The 14,398-nt window shown below is 33.7% G+C and overlaps 2 protein-coding genes across 14 annotated transcripts in view; one reads left to right on the forward strand and one right to left on the reverse strand.

Annotated features, from left to right (window-relative positions):
* The window catches only part of LOC131931042 (uncharacterized), a 30,463-nt gene that overhangs the window by 15,772 nt on the left and 293 nt on the right, over positions 1-14,398 (reverse strand). The window contains exon 1 of one of the 4 annotated variants that reach the window (XM_059287727.1): positions 1,888-1,995. The exons of 1 other annotated variant lie outside the window; for it this stretch is intronic. The gene's annotated coding sequence lies outside the window, so the exon portion shown is untranslated. 2 more of the 4 variants (XM_059287726.1, XM_059287730.1) reach the window with 2 other exon arrangements.
* Positions 1,390-14,398, forward strand: part of LOC131931043 (activating signal cointegrator 1 complex subunit 1-like) — a 15,800-nt gene continuing 2,791 nt past the window's right edge. For 2 of the 10 annotated variants that reach the window (XR_009384224.1, XM_059287735.1), the window contains exon 1: positions 1,390-1,491. Coding sequence is in view for 2 of the 10 variants with exons in the window: in XM_059287731.1 (XP_059143714.1) it covers positions 13,893-13,900 (8 nt within the window). In the remaining 8 variants the exon portion in view is untranslated. Of the gene's footprint in view, positions 1,492-4,079; positions 4,185-4,242; positions 4,417-13,675; positions 13,901-14,373 lie in introns of those variants that run through there. The other 8 variants (XR_009384221.1, XR_009384220.1, XM_059287734.1 and 5 more) reach the window with 7 other exon arrangements.

A 14,398-nucleotide genomic window follows, 5' to 3' on the forward strand; every position in this document is an offset into this window, starting at 1 on the left:
ATAAAGTATGGTTTACAGTACTTCCGGTGAATTCCGAAAGTGTGTGACAGACTTTGGCATTGTTTTACTGTTTTTTACTGCTATACGCTTCCGGAATAATAACCGACGCTAAACTAAGGTTTTACCTAAAAAACTAACAACAGGCCTAGATAGATTTACCTAGATTCTAGATCACATGAATACGACTGTGAATAGCCCCAATACGGCTATTCACAGTCGACTGTGAATAGATACTTCGTAGATAGATTTACCTAGATTCTAGATATATAAAATTATGGTAATCTATCGTTTTGGGTACGTAAAATCGCCTGCGGCTATTAATGTACGAAAACGTTACCTCATTGTCAAGACTTTAATAGAGGTATATTGTGATATGTTTGTGTCAAATATTATAGATAAATGGATAATAAACCTAAATCAATGGCTAAATATATCAATATAGGCCAGAAATTAACTTTAAACAGCAGTGTCTGCGAGCAAGATTTGCTATATAAACAGCAGCCATGTGTAAAAAAGAGTGGCTTCCCCCTGAATCTTATAAAAAAAACACAAGATAGCTGCTATAGTAAATGAGCATGGTTGCATCTGTTGGAAACATCGCTAGTCTTCATTTATTACTGAAAAGTTTTAATTCAATTGTTTAAAAACAGATACATAAATGAAACAAGAAAACATTTTTGTATTTTAAAAAACATAAATCCTCCTCAAAATGTGAAATAATTATTAAAATTTAAGGAGTCACCTGTTTTTCACATTACAAGTCGCGGGCGATTTTACGTACCTAAAACGATATATTACTAAAATTATAGGCCTATACTATAATTTATATAGATCTAGCTCTAGATTCTAGATAAGATTATCATTATCTCTGAGACACTCTTTCACTCTAGACAAGATGAGATGATTGATCATAATTTTTTATATAGATCTAGAATCTAGATTCTCTAGCTAGGCCTAACTAATACAAATACTTATACTACTAGTAATACTACTAAAACTAGGCTAATCTAATAGTAATTTTACTAATTACTAATGAGTCATTAGTAATTACTATTAAATTAGTTAATCTATAATACTAATATAGCCAATAGCACTAATAACGGTAATCTATCGTTTTGGGTACGTAAAATCGCCCGCGGCTATTCATGTACGAAAACGTTACCTCATTGTCAAGGCTTTAATAGACGTATATTGTCATACTTTTGTGTCAAATATTATAGATAAATGAATAATAAACCTAAATCAATGGCTAAATATATCGATATAGGCCAGAAATTAACTTTAAACAGCAGTGTCTGAGAGCAAGATTTGCTATAAAAACAGCAGCCATTGGAAAATAGAGTGACTTCCCCCTGAATCTGGCGCTAAAAGCTTATAAAAATAAAACAGACAAGATGGCTGCTATAGTAAATGAGCATGATTGCATCTGTTGGAAACATCGCTAGTCTTCATTTATTACGGAAAAGTTTTACTTCAATTGTTTAAAAACAGGTACATAAATGAATCAAGGAAACATTTTTGAATTTTTTAAAACATAAATCCTCCTCAAAATGTGAAATAATTATTAAAATTTAAGGAGTCACCTGTTTTTCACATTACAAATCGCGGGCGATTTTACGTACCCAAAAAGATAGATTACCCTAATAACTAATAGGCCCTATTAGTTATTAGTATATTACTATTACTATTACTACTTAAACTTTAAACTTATTACTAATAATTATAGGTAATATTTACTATTTACTATTTAGAAATGGGTTAGGCCGTTAGGCCTATAATTTTCCATAAATCTATGTTTTGTAATACTAATAGGTTAGTAATAGGCCTAGATCTATTACTTTTAAAATAACAGTTTGTTTTAGACTTGGTTAAATAATTTTTGTTCACTTTGGTTACAGCAGTCTTGAATTATTGAGTTAGAAACTTCGGCAATAAAAAATAGAAGAAAAATTGTTTGCAGTCGTTTCCCTTACTTACACCGCGTTTACACTTACGACATGACCTACTTATATGTATGCTAAACACGCTATTGGTATATGGAATATATTCTAAGTTGCAGGGCACAAAACTATGCTTTTTACTTTCTAGGGCTTTCGAAGATTTTTTTTTTTAAACTGAGTTTAAATTTAAATGTAAACATTGCCTGCGCTTGGATCATATTTATCGGGGCACGGGTTACCTACCGTATGAAAACCTTGAGTGTACGTTAATCATTCACCGAAATAATGCGGTAGAACACACTTCGGTGACCGCCCGTGTGTCATGGACGTAGAGGGGCGCTCTCGGGAGCCCCCGAATACACTACCACAGAGGCGCCGTAGTGCTCACAGGATAACACAGAGCGCCAAATAGCATCACGAAACAATGGTGCAGATTGCGTAATTCGCTAAAGTTACACAAATCAACAGGATTTTTTTTCTTTAACACGTAGAAAAAAAATATTTGACTTGTTACAAACATTAGTGTGACGGATGTAATAATTTGTTACTAATGGTGTATTATTAGACGCTCGATCTCAATTTCTGATTGGATCGTCTAAATAATAGATGCTAATTGCATCATTCGAAAACTGACGAAACTGTTCAGATTTCCTCACGTTACAGAGTTATTTTTAGAAGTGTTTCTCTAAATTTAGATTTGAGTTGCCCTCCGAAACGTAATTTTTTACGGAAATTTTTTCATTATTTCGAGAACTATAAGTTTTGAAATGTGTGGATTTTTTATGGACAAAAGGAAACAACCCAGTTAATAATCTAACCTTGGTTAATTTATCTGATTATTCAAAAATATGTAATTACAGGGCCCTCAGCGGCCCAATGTGAGCCTTTGGGGCCGAAACTTAAATCTCTGTTCGCAGCCAAATCGCTGACACCCCTGATTCAATTTAGTGAGCGACTGTAACGCCCCATTTTATTCAGTGTCTGACTACTGTTTAGAACGAACATATGCGCTATTGCGGCTCACGGGAGAGCACAGGGGGCCAAATCGAACCCTGCAGGGGCGCCGGGGGGAGCGCCTGGTTCGGTATAGTCAACGATTATTGTTGCTCATCATGTCTTTAGTGGGTAGCCTTTTTTTGAACGAACGTGGGCGCCATAGGGAAGCCCGGGGCGCTTCGGATCGTGCAATTTACGGAGTGTCACCCCTGCGAAATGGATTTTATTTCCCCGCAGAAACCTCCCGAGGAGTATTCTCAACAACTTCCCAAAGTTTCATTGTGATCGGATGAAAGGTGTATTAATGCGTAAAAGTCAGACAAATAAACACACACACACACACACACATTGCTTTTTATATAGATAGATAGATAGATTACATAATTGTTATTAAAACGTTTTTATGTATTTTTTTCAGTACTGTATTTATTAAGATACAATAGTTGCATGACTAAAAATCTACAGCTCACCAAATGAACATGATAATACAAGTATAATAGTGCGGGATAGGGGTCACCCATAAATGACGTCACTCTTTTTTTTTTACGATTCCCCCCCCCTCCCCTCCGTCACACACCGTCACAAAAAGCCAGACCCCCCCCTAAAATGACGTCACACCTCAGCCTACAACCCCCCCCCCCCTCAAAGTTGTAGTTGAATTTTTTTTTCACATCGATTTTTTTCCACTATTTTGTCTGAACTCTGTCAAAGTAGAGTATTTTAATCAATTCCTATTACAATTTATTAAAATAGTTTTCTAAAACGCGAAATAACGTCTAAAATTCGTTTTCTAACATTACTTTTTATAATGCAAAACTGTGACGTCGCACCATCTGAACCCCCCTCCCCCTCATCACACACCGTCAGAAAATTACGGACCCCCCCCCCCCCTCCCTCCCTACGAGTGTGATCTGGAAAGTGTGAACGGAATCGCTGCATTAGAAGTGGGTCAAAATTGAGTTAAAAGATTTACTAGATAAAAGCTGTCAAAAGGTGCGTGATGTTTGCCATGCGAGACAGAAAGATGTTCTAGGCTACCCATGGCACTGCGTTCAAAGTTTAGATATGTATACTATACATGTCTACCCGTATACCATACATGTCCAGAACACAAAGACAAAGCCCACCGAAAGTTGATTTTATTTTCTTCACAGAGCATGTATACTTTGAGGTTCACATTTACTAAGCCTTTTTTTTCATTGTTTTTGTGCCTAATGACTCAGAAGATGTCCGATATACCCGTAACAGGTTTATATGTTTTTATATTATTATTATATAGGTCAAGTCTAGTATACATATCTTAAGTATAAACGCAGAGTCAGATCTGATTTTCAGGGGAAACCACTCTAATTTTCAGATGTCCGATGTTTAGGCCTAAATCAGACTAAATCTAGACTTATATAGATCTAGATCTAGATCTAGTATATAAAATAAATGTAACCAAATCTTTCTCTCCAAAAGACCGTGAGTGCAATTTAAAGTTAATTTCTATATTGAATTATTGATAGTTGATAGTCTGTTTGTTATTTAGAAATTGAGTTTAGTTTATTATTCCATTTCGTTCGGTAAAACAACATTTTAGCGTATTTTATTCGCCGCTTCGCGTTCACCTCCAGTTGAGTGTATTTTATTATAAATTATAAACTAATGTGACAAAATGTCTAATATAATCTAATCTATCTTTATACTACTAAAACTCAAGTTTTTTTACATGTTTGAATATTTATTTGTTTTTTGTTTGTTTTTTTGTTTGTCTGATTGGCTACAGGAGAGAATCTGCACTATGTCTATGTACTAATAATAGCGTGTATTGCGGCTTCGTAATTTCTAAGGGCAACCATTTTGGAAATGGCGCTGACTTCCCCTTTCGCTTTTTGTCCCAGGCTTCCGTCACCGCCGCGCGTGAGTCTAAAAATAGACTAACGGCTTGTTCCAACCGGCATTTTGTTGACGCTCTCTTCCCTTCGGGTTTACTTGACATATTGGAAAATATTTTGGCGGACGATATTTATTAATTTAGTTTTTCTTTCTTCGGATTATTGGAGTCAAAAATAGAGGTAATTTCAGCATTTTTTTTCTATTTGAATTAGATTCTTGTTCTTGTTAAAAGTTTGGTTGTTCGACAGAGTTTTGCAAATTTTCTTTAAATTAAGTCTGACAGCTAATTTCCCACCAACAAGTCGTTTAAATGTCCCTGCAAAGTCTGAATCGATAGCTTTGTAGCCGCCATTATTTTAAAAAGATTTTTAAAATATTGTATATTTATTAAGTTTTTTAAAAATAACATTATTAAAAAAAACGGTAAAATCTTAGTTTAGCGTCGTAAATTCCAACGTAGCTAGTAATGTGCGATGAAGGTAACTAATGAATATTTCTTTCATTTGGCCATATTTATGTCCTATTTTACATAATATAACAGATAATTGAATAACAAATCACAATCCAAGACCAAACCAGTCAAAAATATCCTGGAATAAACTTTAAACTACCCCGTTCGAGACAACAATGAGTAAACACAAGCAGCGGCCATGTTTTAAAAACAATAAATTGTCTATTCGCATGTCTTTTGTGTTGATTTTGTGGTTTAATATGATTGTTTTGTATTGTTTTAATATATGCCTGGGGGTCGTCCATACATGACGTCACACTCGTAGGGGGGAGGTGGGACCCGTAATTTTGTGACGTGTGATGAGGGGGAGGGGGGTTCAGATGGTGCGACGTCACACTTTTGCATTTTAAAAAAGCAATGTTAGAAAACGAATTTTAGACGTTATTTTGCGTTTTAGAAAACTGTTTTAATACATTGTAATAACAATTTATTAAAATACTCTATTTTGACAGTTCAGACAAGATTTTGGAAAAAATATAGCTGTTTAAAAACAATTCAAATGCAATTTTGAGGGGGGTTGTAGGCTGAGGTGTGACGTTATTTTAGGGGGGGGGGGGGTCTGGCTTTTTGTGACGACGTGTGACGGAGGGGAGGGGGAGGTAAAAAGCGTAACGTCATTTATGGATGACCCCCTGTATAGTAATTTTTCTATTTTTTTTAATATAGTTGACATGAATGACTAATAGACCTTTTCAGACTTAATAGTGTGCACCCACGACCACAACAATTGTTGGGAGGTCGAACTTTTGAACACTTTATTTGCATCAAGCAAATCAATATTAGATCGCTCATAAATGACGTCGCTCTTAAGATAGTAATGACAGCGTGCATTATTACAGAGCAAACATATGAACATATTGTTTCAGATAGAAATTGTGATTTGTGGTGGGGAGAGGTTGAGTAGAACTCAGTGGATGGTTGTGGGAGAAAGACCAGCTGTAGAAGTATGACGCGTCATTCATTGGTGATCCATTTTCTCAGTGGGGACGATAGAACTATTAAGAAGGGTCAAGAAATTTAAAAAGCTTGCCGAGTCGCATTTCTTGAACCCCACCTTTTTCATTCCCCCACTTAGCACATCGTCACCGAGTTAACGCTCGCACGTGACGTCATGTACCGGTACCGCCGACCGTTAGGCTAATTTTATAGAAAAAAAAACAACAACAATTTAAGCACTGCTTTTTTGACGCTTTTGCGACGTTTAATTTGATTACAGAAGTTGGTGTTCATTAAACATCCCCTAACACATCTATCACTCGTCCATTTAAACGTACGTAGTTATTTCTGCAAGCTTGCTGTCTTGAGACTTTCGACCCTTTAAAATGTATTAAGCTCTCACCGTATAGAACTAGACTACCCATATTAAGCTCCAAAAGAAGCTTGGTGAAAACAGGATGGCCGTCCGATTTTGAAGCTGCTCTGCGCTTTATAAAAAGCACAATAAACGATAAGATGACACTTATATTAAAGTAAATTATAGTTCTGAATCTTGATACATTAAAAGTGATATTCGGAAATTAAGAGCCAGACAGTCAACATGATATTTCAATTTAAGTCCAAGAAAATAAATTTCCTCAAACGATGGAACATTACTAAATTTTCGCGCAGTTTAGCAAAATCGAATTTAAGTATTTACATCATCTTATAAAGCGCGATAGCCTACTGGTGCTCTAACGCGGCCCATGCTAATGGCCGTATTCCTAACGCCCCGCATTAGACGCGGCTTATTCGTCGGCAGGCATTTGGTGGCAAGCCTTTTTGACGGGGATAATGTGTTGCGGCCGTTTTGCCAAATGTCTTAAACTAGCAGGCTTGCAACATTTGTGATGATTAGTTTTAAGCAAGGTATACGTATATTAATGCTTATTTATCGTTATTTTGATTGAACAAAGCATTATGAGTTTCTCCATCAACCACCTAGGTATTTTTCCCCGTTCACCTCCTTTCATGAGACCGACACGTCATAAATTGCGGAGCCGCCTGAGTTGACGTCACAAATCTTCACTCACTCCCGTAGCAAATCATCATATGTGACATCATTTATGGAAACCCCATATCCATCACTTGGGTACTTGATATTGATAATTTGATAACAAAGGGTAACCAAAATGTGTCTGGCAGGTGGAGACCTGCGATCGACCATAATTGACAACACGCACTTAAGGAGTGGAGTGGCTGATTGTTTTAGATGATGTTTTTCAAGGGAAGCTGGTGTCTCTCTGTATATGTAAATGATGACAAACATTTAATGTTGTCAAAATTATGGTTAGAGATCTTAGATAAGGCAGAGTGAAGCGTAATTTTTTACATTATGACTTGTTGTGACATTAACGACAAAAATATGACGGAGGTTGGGGTTTAATTAAGGTAAAGAGTAGTAAAAAAAATGTCATAAGTTAGGATAGAATTACTAATTGATGAAAAGAAAAACCTGAAATGAAAATAGTGAACATTCAAACAATAAGAAAAAACTCAAACTATAATATAGAAATAGTAAGCTCAAATAAACATTAGTAAAAAAACGTGATTTAATACATGGATACAAGTTGCATTTCACAATGCTTCTAGAATTAATAAAGTTCTTTGTTAGGAAATTCACATTAAAAAAAAAAGCTTTATAATACGGACTTTACAACAAGACGATCATATTTAAATACATTTTCATACGAATAGAAATGAAAGGGAAGCTACTCTCAATAACATTTTCCTAAGATGGCGGCTGTTTTTAATAGCAAATTTACTATCTCGAACAGGGTTGATAAAAATTAATTTCAGGATATTTAAATTGATTTAACCATAAATGGTGATCTATTATTCAATTATCTATAATATTTTATCAAAATATACGAAAATATACTTATATTTAATGATTTAATGACATATTCATTAATTCACTCTCTCCCACATTACTAGTTTTGGCCGAATTTACGACGCTAAACTAAGATTTTACCAAAAAAACTATTTTACGAAAAAAAGTAATTAGGTTTAATAGTGTCATTATGTAGATCTAGATCAGATTTAGTTAGATCTAGATCTAGATTCTAGATCTAGAATCTAGACTAGATTCTAGAGTCTAACTAAACTAGACCTAGAATATCTAGAATCTAGATTCTAGATCTAGTAGATCAGATCAATTCTAGATCTATAATCTATAAAATCTAGATACTCTATAATTTATTAGTATAATCTATATCATCTCATCTAGAAATCTAAATCCAAGTCTAGATCTTGTAAAATAGATCTAGAGTCTAGTCTAGATTCTTAGATCTAGATCTAGATAGATTAGATCCAGATGATCGTCAAGCTAGACTAGATGTAGATTCTATACAATACATTCTATAGTATAGTATACTATAAGCCTAATCTAGATTATTTTAAAAGATCTAGATCTCTATTAACTAGATTCTATCTAATTTTCTAGATATAGACTCTAGATTCTAGAATCTCTAATCTACTTTTTTTTTTCAGTCTGTGGTCTTGCAGCTCTTTGATTGAAATCTGAGTGAGAAATCATTCAGCCATCGGAATCACATTTAGACATTTCTGATAAGTGACAGTACTTTAAGTGATCATAATTATTTACCTAATTATTAATTATAGACTACTTTTAATTATACCTATTTAGTGTTAAGTAGCCTAATTAAATCTAGATCTAATCTAGTTCTAACTTACCTCTACTCTAAACAATAGTAACTTTTTTTTTTTACTAGACTCACAATTTTAAAAACAAATGGTTTTTTTTTTTTTGTGTAAAATAAACCTAGTAGGCGTAGTCTATTTATTTTAAAATAAACCTTATGCTTAGATATCTATATCTAAATTTTCCAAATGTATTTTCAGAAGTTCGAATGAGGAGATGGAGATGGCTGGGCCATGTCCTTCGCATGAGCAAAAGATGACTCCCCAACATGGCACTGGAAAACGAAAGAGAGGAAGACCACTGGGAACATGGAGGAGATAGATGGAAGAAGAAGTGCAAGCTGCTGGCAAGACCTGGCATGAACTAAAGTGGCTCGCCCAAGACAGAGTGGAATGGCAGGGATTTGTTGCTGCCCTATACTCCACAGGGAGTGATGAGGATTAAGTAATTAATTTGTAATAGACTACTAATGTAACAGACTTTTTTCTAACACTAATTGTTTATTTTAGTATACTAAGTCATGACTTGATTCATCAACTTACAGCTATAAAATACAGTTGCACAGAACTTCCTTTATAATTCATATTTTTCTACAATAAGTAAACTAAGAAAAGATACTAAATCATTGCAGAGAAAGCAGACACAGATCCAGTGTTGGAAGAGGAAGTATTTTACATAAAAGAAAAAAAAAACAACAGATGTCAAAGCAGGTATTGGCTGGTGCAGAAACAGCATGAAAGGGTAAGTTATTGATGATTTCAAACATAAAATATGCTAAATTGCAGGTTAGGTTTCAAAGAACAACTGGACATCTTCAGCAAGAGAATTGTGAACCAAGATTGATAGTGTTAAATGGGAGATGGATTTGCTGACAATGACAGAGTATTGAAGGAGATAGATGATGCTTTAAGAGGAGAAAGGGTCAAGATCTCAGTAAAGAATGACATTGTTCAGGCAGAGAATCTCAAACTGATTGAGGAGTTTGACAGGGTCATCGACACAAATCAGTTACAGCACAAAATAGACACAGACATTCAATCTCAAATGAAGCAAATGAAGAAAAAGTTGGAAGCTATGGAACGCAGAGATACTGAAAATTCCATCTATGATGTGTTGTCTGGATCGAATGTCTCAGTAAACCATCCCCTATTTCGTGGTGTTGACAGAAGCTGAAACCCTCTTTGTCAAGAATTGTGGGTGGTAAAGACCTGGTTGTTGTCCAGCTGACTGACAAGTGGGAGCTAGATGATCAGAAAGTGCATCGCTATTATGTGAGGATTATTAACAGAGTACTAGCTAAAAAGAACAAGTCTGTTGTCTACACTGTAGGCTACTGGGCACTGGATGAGGATGAAGCTGAGGACTTTTGCCTACCTGCTGAGTCACTAATAGCTGACTTGATTAGTAGTGATTGATTTTTTATAGAATACATAAAAATTATATTGGCTATTACATTTACGCAGCAAAGCAAGTTAATTGAGTAGGTTAAAAAATAAAGGTTGGTATGTAATGACATGGTATTATTTTTTTTAATCTCTTTTTTTATATTTTACTTATGGTATTCTAATTTGATACACAGTATAGTGTAAACAAATCAAATAACTTTTTTTTTTCTTTGCAGATTTTTGTATCTTTCCTGGACTGATGACTTTCATTCAACCTGATCATTTTTTTATTTGCATCAACTAAAACTTGTTATATAAATCACTTTGTTGTACTCACACCTTAAACTTAAACCCATTATTACTTTTGTACTTTTCATTGATAATTGAAATTTATATAATTGCATCTAAATCTAATAAATAAATATTTTTGGAAAGCAAACCATTTTGATTCTTTTTATCTTTTGTTTGAATTTGAAACCAGGTCTTGTATAAGAAATTATACTGGTGGGTCTGTGAGTAACACCATGTTTGCACTTACCACATGAATACTATACATGTCTAGAAAAAAACAACAATCTCCAATGAGTAAGCCTTCATATACATGTTCTGATAAAATAAGCTTATGCTGAAGTTTTTTCTCTAGACTTGCGCAATTCACAGTGCAACAACAATTATTGGAAGTAAGCAGTCCATTAATAAATAAATATATATTTATTAGACACCAAATTACATATTGAATATTTAGAATGAATAAATAATCATAGTGGTGAGAGATAATGGTTCCATTAATTAGTATCACTAGCTTAACAGATGAATTTTTATAACTTACTATAATGTGTTCAAGCAAGGTTAATATTGATAATCAATAGGCCTTACTATAAGAAGCAGCTGAACACCTTTGTAGAGGGTCTATATAAACTATATTATAACATTTTCACTATTTTAGACGATGGTATTGGTATGAAATTGTTGGTCATGTAGGGCCCTACACAAATGTTAAAACCTAATAATAGAAAAAAAAAATATTTTGCTACTACTAGGCCTACATGGTGGTTGTAATTCAAGTTTTCAGTAGGCCTATGCCTAATAATTTATTCAATTATTAATAGGCCTAGTTGTGTATAGTAAATAAAATTTTGATTAGTCAAACTCATAATAAAATACTACATTAACAATTTATAGTAAAATGACGAAAAGTCCGAAAATATAATTTGACGCGTATGACGTCATCAAGTTGTGTACTACCAATATCGGAGACACTTTTTTTTTTTAATGTAAGAGGAAAAATAATGGTGGCAGGTTAATCCAAATTTTTTATAAACACAAAAATTTTAAAATCGAAATAGGCTAAATAAACTTTTCCTAGACACACACAGAGTATAAAAAGTAGTTTCAGTAAAAAATTACGCGTCGATCGGTATCTTTTCCTCCCGAAACTAACGAATTTTCAATTTTCGAAATACACGCTACCTATGTTAGTATAAGTATGTGTAGACTAGTGTAGAGTGTAGAGCTGTAAAATAGTAAAATAGTATGTAGCCTAGGTAGAGAACAATTTTTGTTTTCAGACAGACTGTTAAGCACAAATTTATTTAAAGACGTTAATTAATTTATTGATTTATTCATTGGTAGATTAACCACATTAATTTTAAAAGTTTAGAAAAATTACTTTGAGTGAATAGTGACGTCACATGATTTGTTTACTTTTTAGTACAATAAATTGCGGCTCCAATACAAGATTTCGTTGCTTATTCAGATCTTTAGGCCTAACACGTTATTAAGCTAATTTTCTGTCGGCTATAACTTTTACAATACGTCCTTTTGCTGTATTTATTACGTTCCAACAGTTATATGCATTTTCAACTGTCTTTTTCATTTAGTTTTACAATAAAGTTCTCTAGCTCTACAATTTGTCCAAGAAAGTTATTTATAGATCTAGATCTAGAATCCAGGTCAAACCAAAGATTAATTAGTTAAAAATACAATCCATTTTAAAATCATAATACCGTTTTGAGTTTCTTTATTAAACTACTTTAGTCCTTAAATACTTGATATAAATCTTTGTAATTTATCTATCTAGATCTAGAATAGGTCTAATCTAGATATAGCAAGAGTTACGCAAAAACTAGACTTAAGGGGGCAGTATCACCCAGAAATTTGAAAATTGACGAAAAAATTTGCCAAAAAAAAACTATTATACATACACACATAAATCTTTTACCATAATAGTAAATAGCAAGGAGCTATAATACAGCACATAAAAGAAAGTTAACGTATGATGCAAACATTTTTTATAAATAATTTTACCTAAAAATGTTTATTAAGTAATTTTTGGCTGCGGTTTTCTAACATTTAGGCCCTTCCTTCCGAAAATACTCTGGGAGATGCATCACAGGGTTGCCTATGTCCGGGACTAGGAGATATCCATTGTGACTGATTTTGAAAATTTTAGAATTTTTCAAAGTCAGACCCAAAATGTTTGAACTTTGAAATTTCCTAAAAAATTTATCTCTAAATAGAATACTATTATCTTAGTCCCGGACGTAGCCATTAACGCAAGGAAGGTTTATACCAAATTTTAAGTACTTTACTTATGGTTTCGAAAAAATGTTTACCAAAAATTAAAAATGTGATAAAATATTAACAAAATAATTTTTTGACAATTTATTGCCACACATATACCCTACAATTTATATACTGTATTATAGCAGAAGAAACGTTACTATCGCTGTAAAAATTTGACATGTGTATGTCAAATAGTTTTTTTTTGGTGATAGTTTTTGTTTCCCTCCCCTAGTCTGGGTGATACTGCCCCCTTAAGCAAACCAGTCGTAGAATCTAGATAATTCTATCTAGATCTAAATAATAATGAGTTTCTATACTAAACTATTTCAGACCTTCATTATTTTATATAAATCTTTGTTTGCTTAGCTATGGAATTGGCTAATTTAAGATAAAATTTAATTTGAAAGTTACTAGACTTAGATCTAGATCTAGAGATAGGGCCTATGCCCGTAAATCAAGTTGCGTAAGGAGACTCAACATATTATTATATAGCACAATAAAACATCAGTGACATCGCGAGTCTAGATAGCTAAGTTGTTAGTGTAATAGGCTTTCATGCGGATGGCATTGATTCTAGACACATCACGTCAATGTTAAAAAAAAAAAAATTCAATTTGTTTTTTTTTAGATGTAAATGATAAAGTTGCCTATCTGAACTTGGCGGGATGCAGGGCAAGTGAAGTAAAGTTCATCTGTTTCTTTGTCCTAAGCATATGCAGGGATAGTGTGGTCAGAGACCGGAATCGTTTTTTTAAATGATAAAAACATGTAGTCTGAGACTAGGCGGGACACTGGGCAGGTGATGTAGAGTTGAGTGACGTCAGTATATGAAGGGATAGTGTGGTCAGACCTATGCTCAGCCAAAATCAGTGTTTTTAAAAGATAAAAAAACGTCTTTTTAAATGTGGGGTCTGGTTATTTTGTGATGATAAGTGACAGACGTGATGACCCCCGAAACCCACAGTTATCTCTAAGGGATGACCGGGTAAGTCTTGTTGACTTTAAAAGTTTAATCTTCACCATACGTCATAGTTCGGGGTATAGCTATTTGAAATGGTGTTGGCCTCAGTTTTGGGGTCATTGTGAGTTCATAAAAGCATGGGAGATACTTGTATCAATACAAACGTAACCGCCTTGCAACTATGAGTTTCGTACTTCACCCATTGCTATGAATATCTTGTCACAGTCACACAAACATAGCACATTATTCCAAATTTGGAATTTTTCTCAAGTTTTGACAAAAGTAAATTATTCAAACTAATACAAAACTTCATAAAGAAATAAGCCCAATGTTTTCCTACTTTTTTGTGTCTTTCGGTTGTGTTTATAATAAAATACGCTCAACTGGAGATGAACGCAAAGAGGCGAATAAAATATGCTTAAATGGAGTTCTACTATCAATTTCTCCTAGCCTATTCATTAGTTTTTATACAAATACGAAATTAAATAATAAATTAGCTTAGACCTACATAATCATATAGGC

This window comes from Physella acuta, unplaced genomic scaffold (assembly GCF_028476545.2).
Source record: "Physella acuta isolate Inbredline_101_S28 unplaced genomic scaffold, ASM2847654v3 ptg001881l, whole genome shotgun sequence".
NCBI lineage: Eukaryota > Metazoa > Mollusca > Gastropoda > Physidae > Physella > Physella acuta.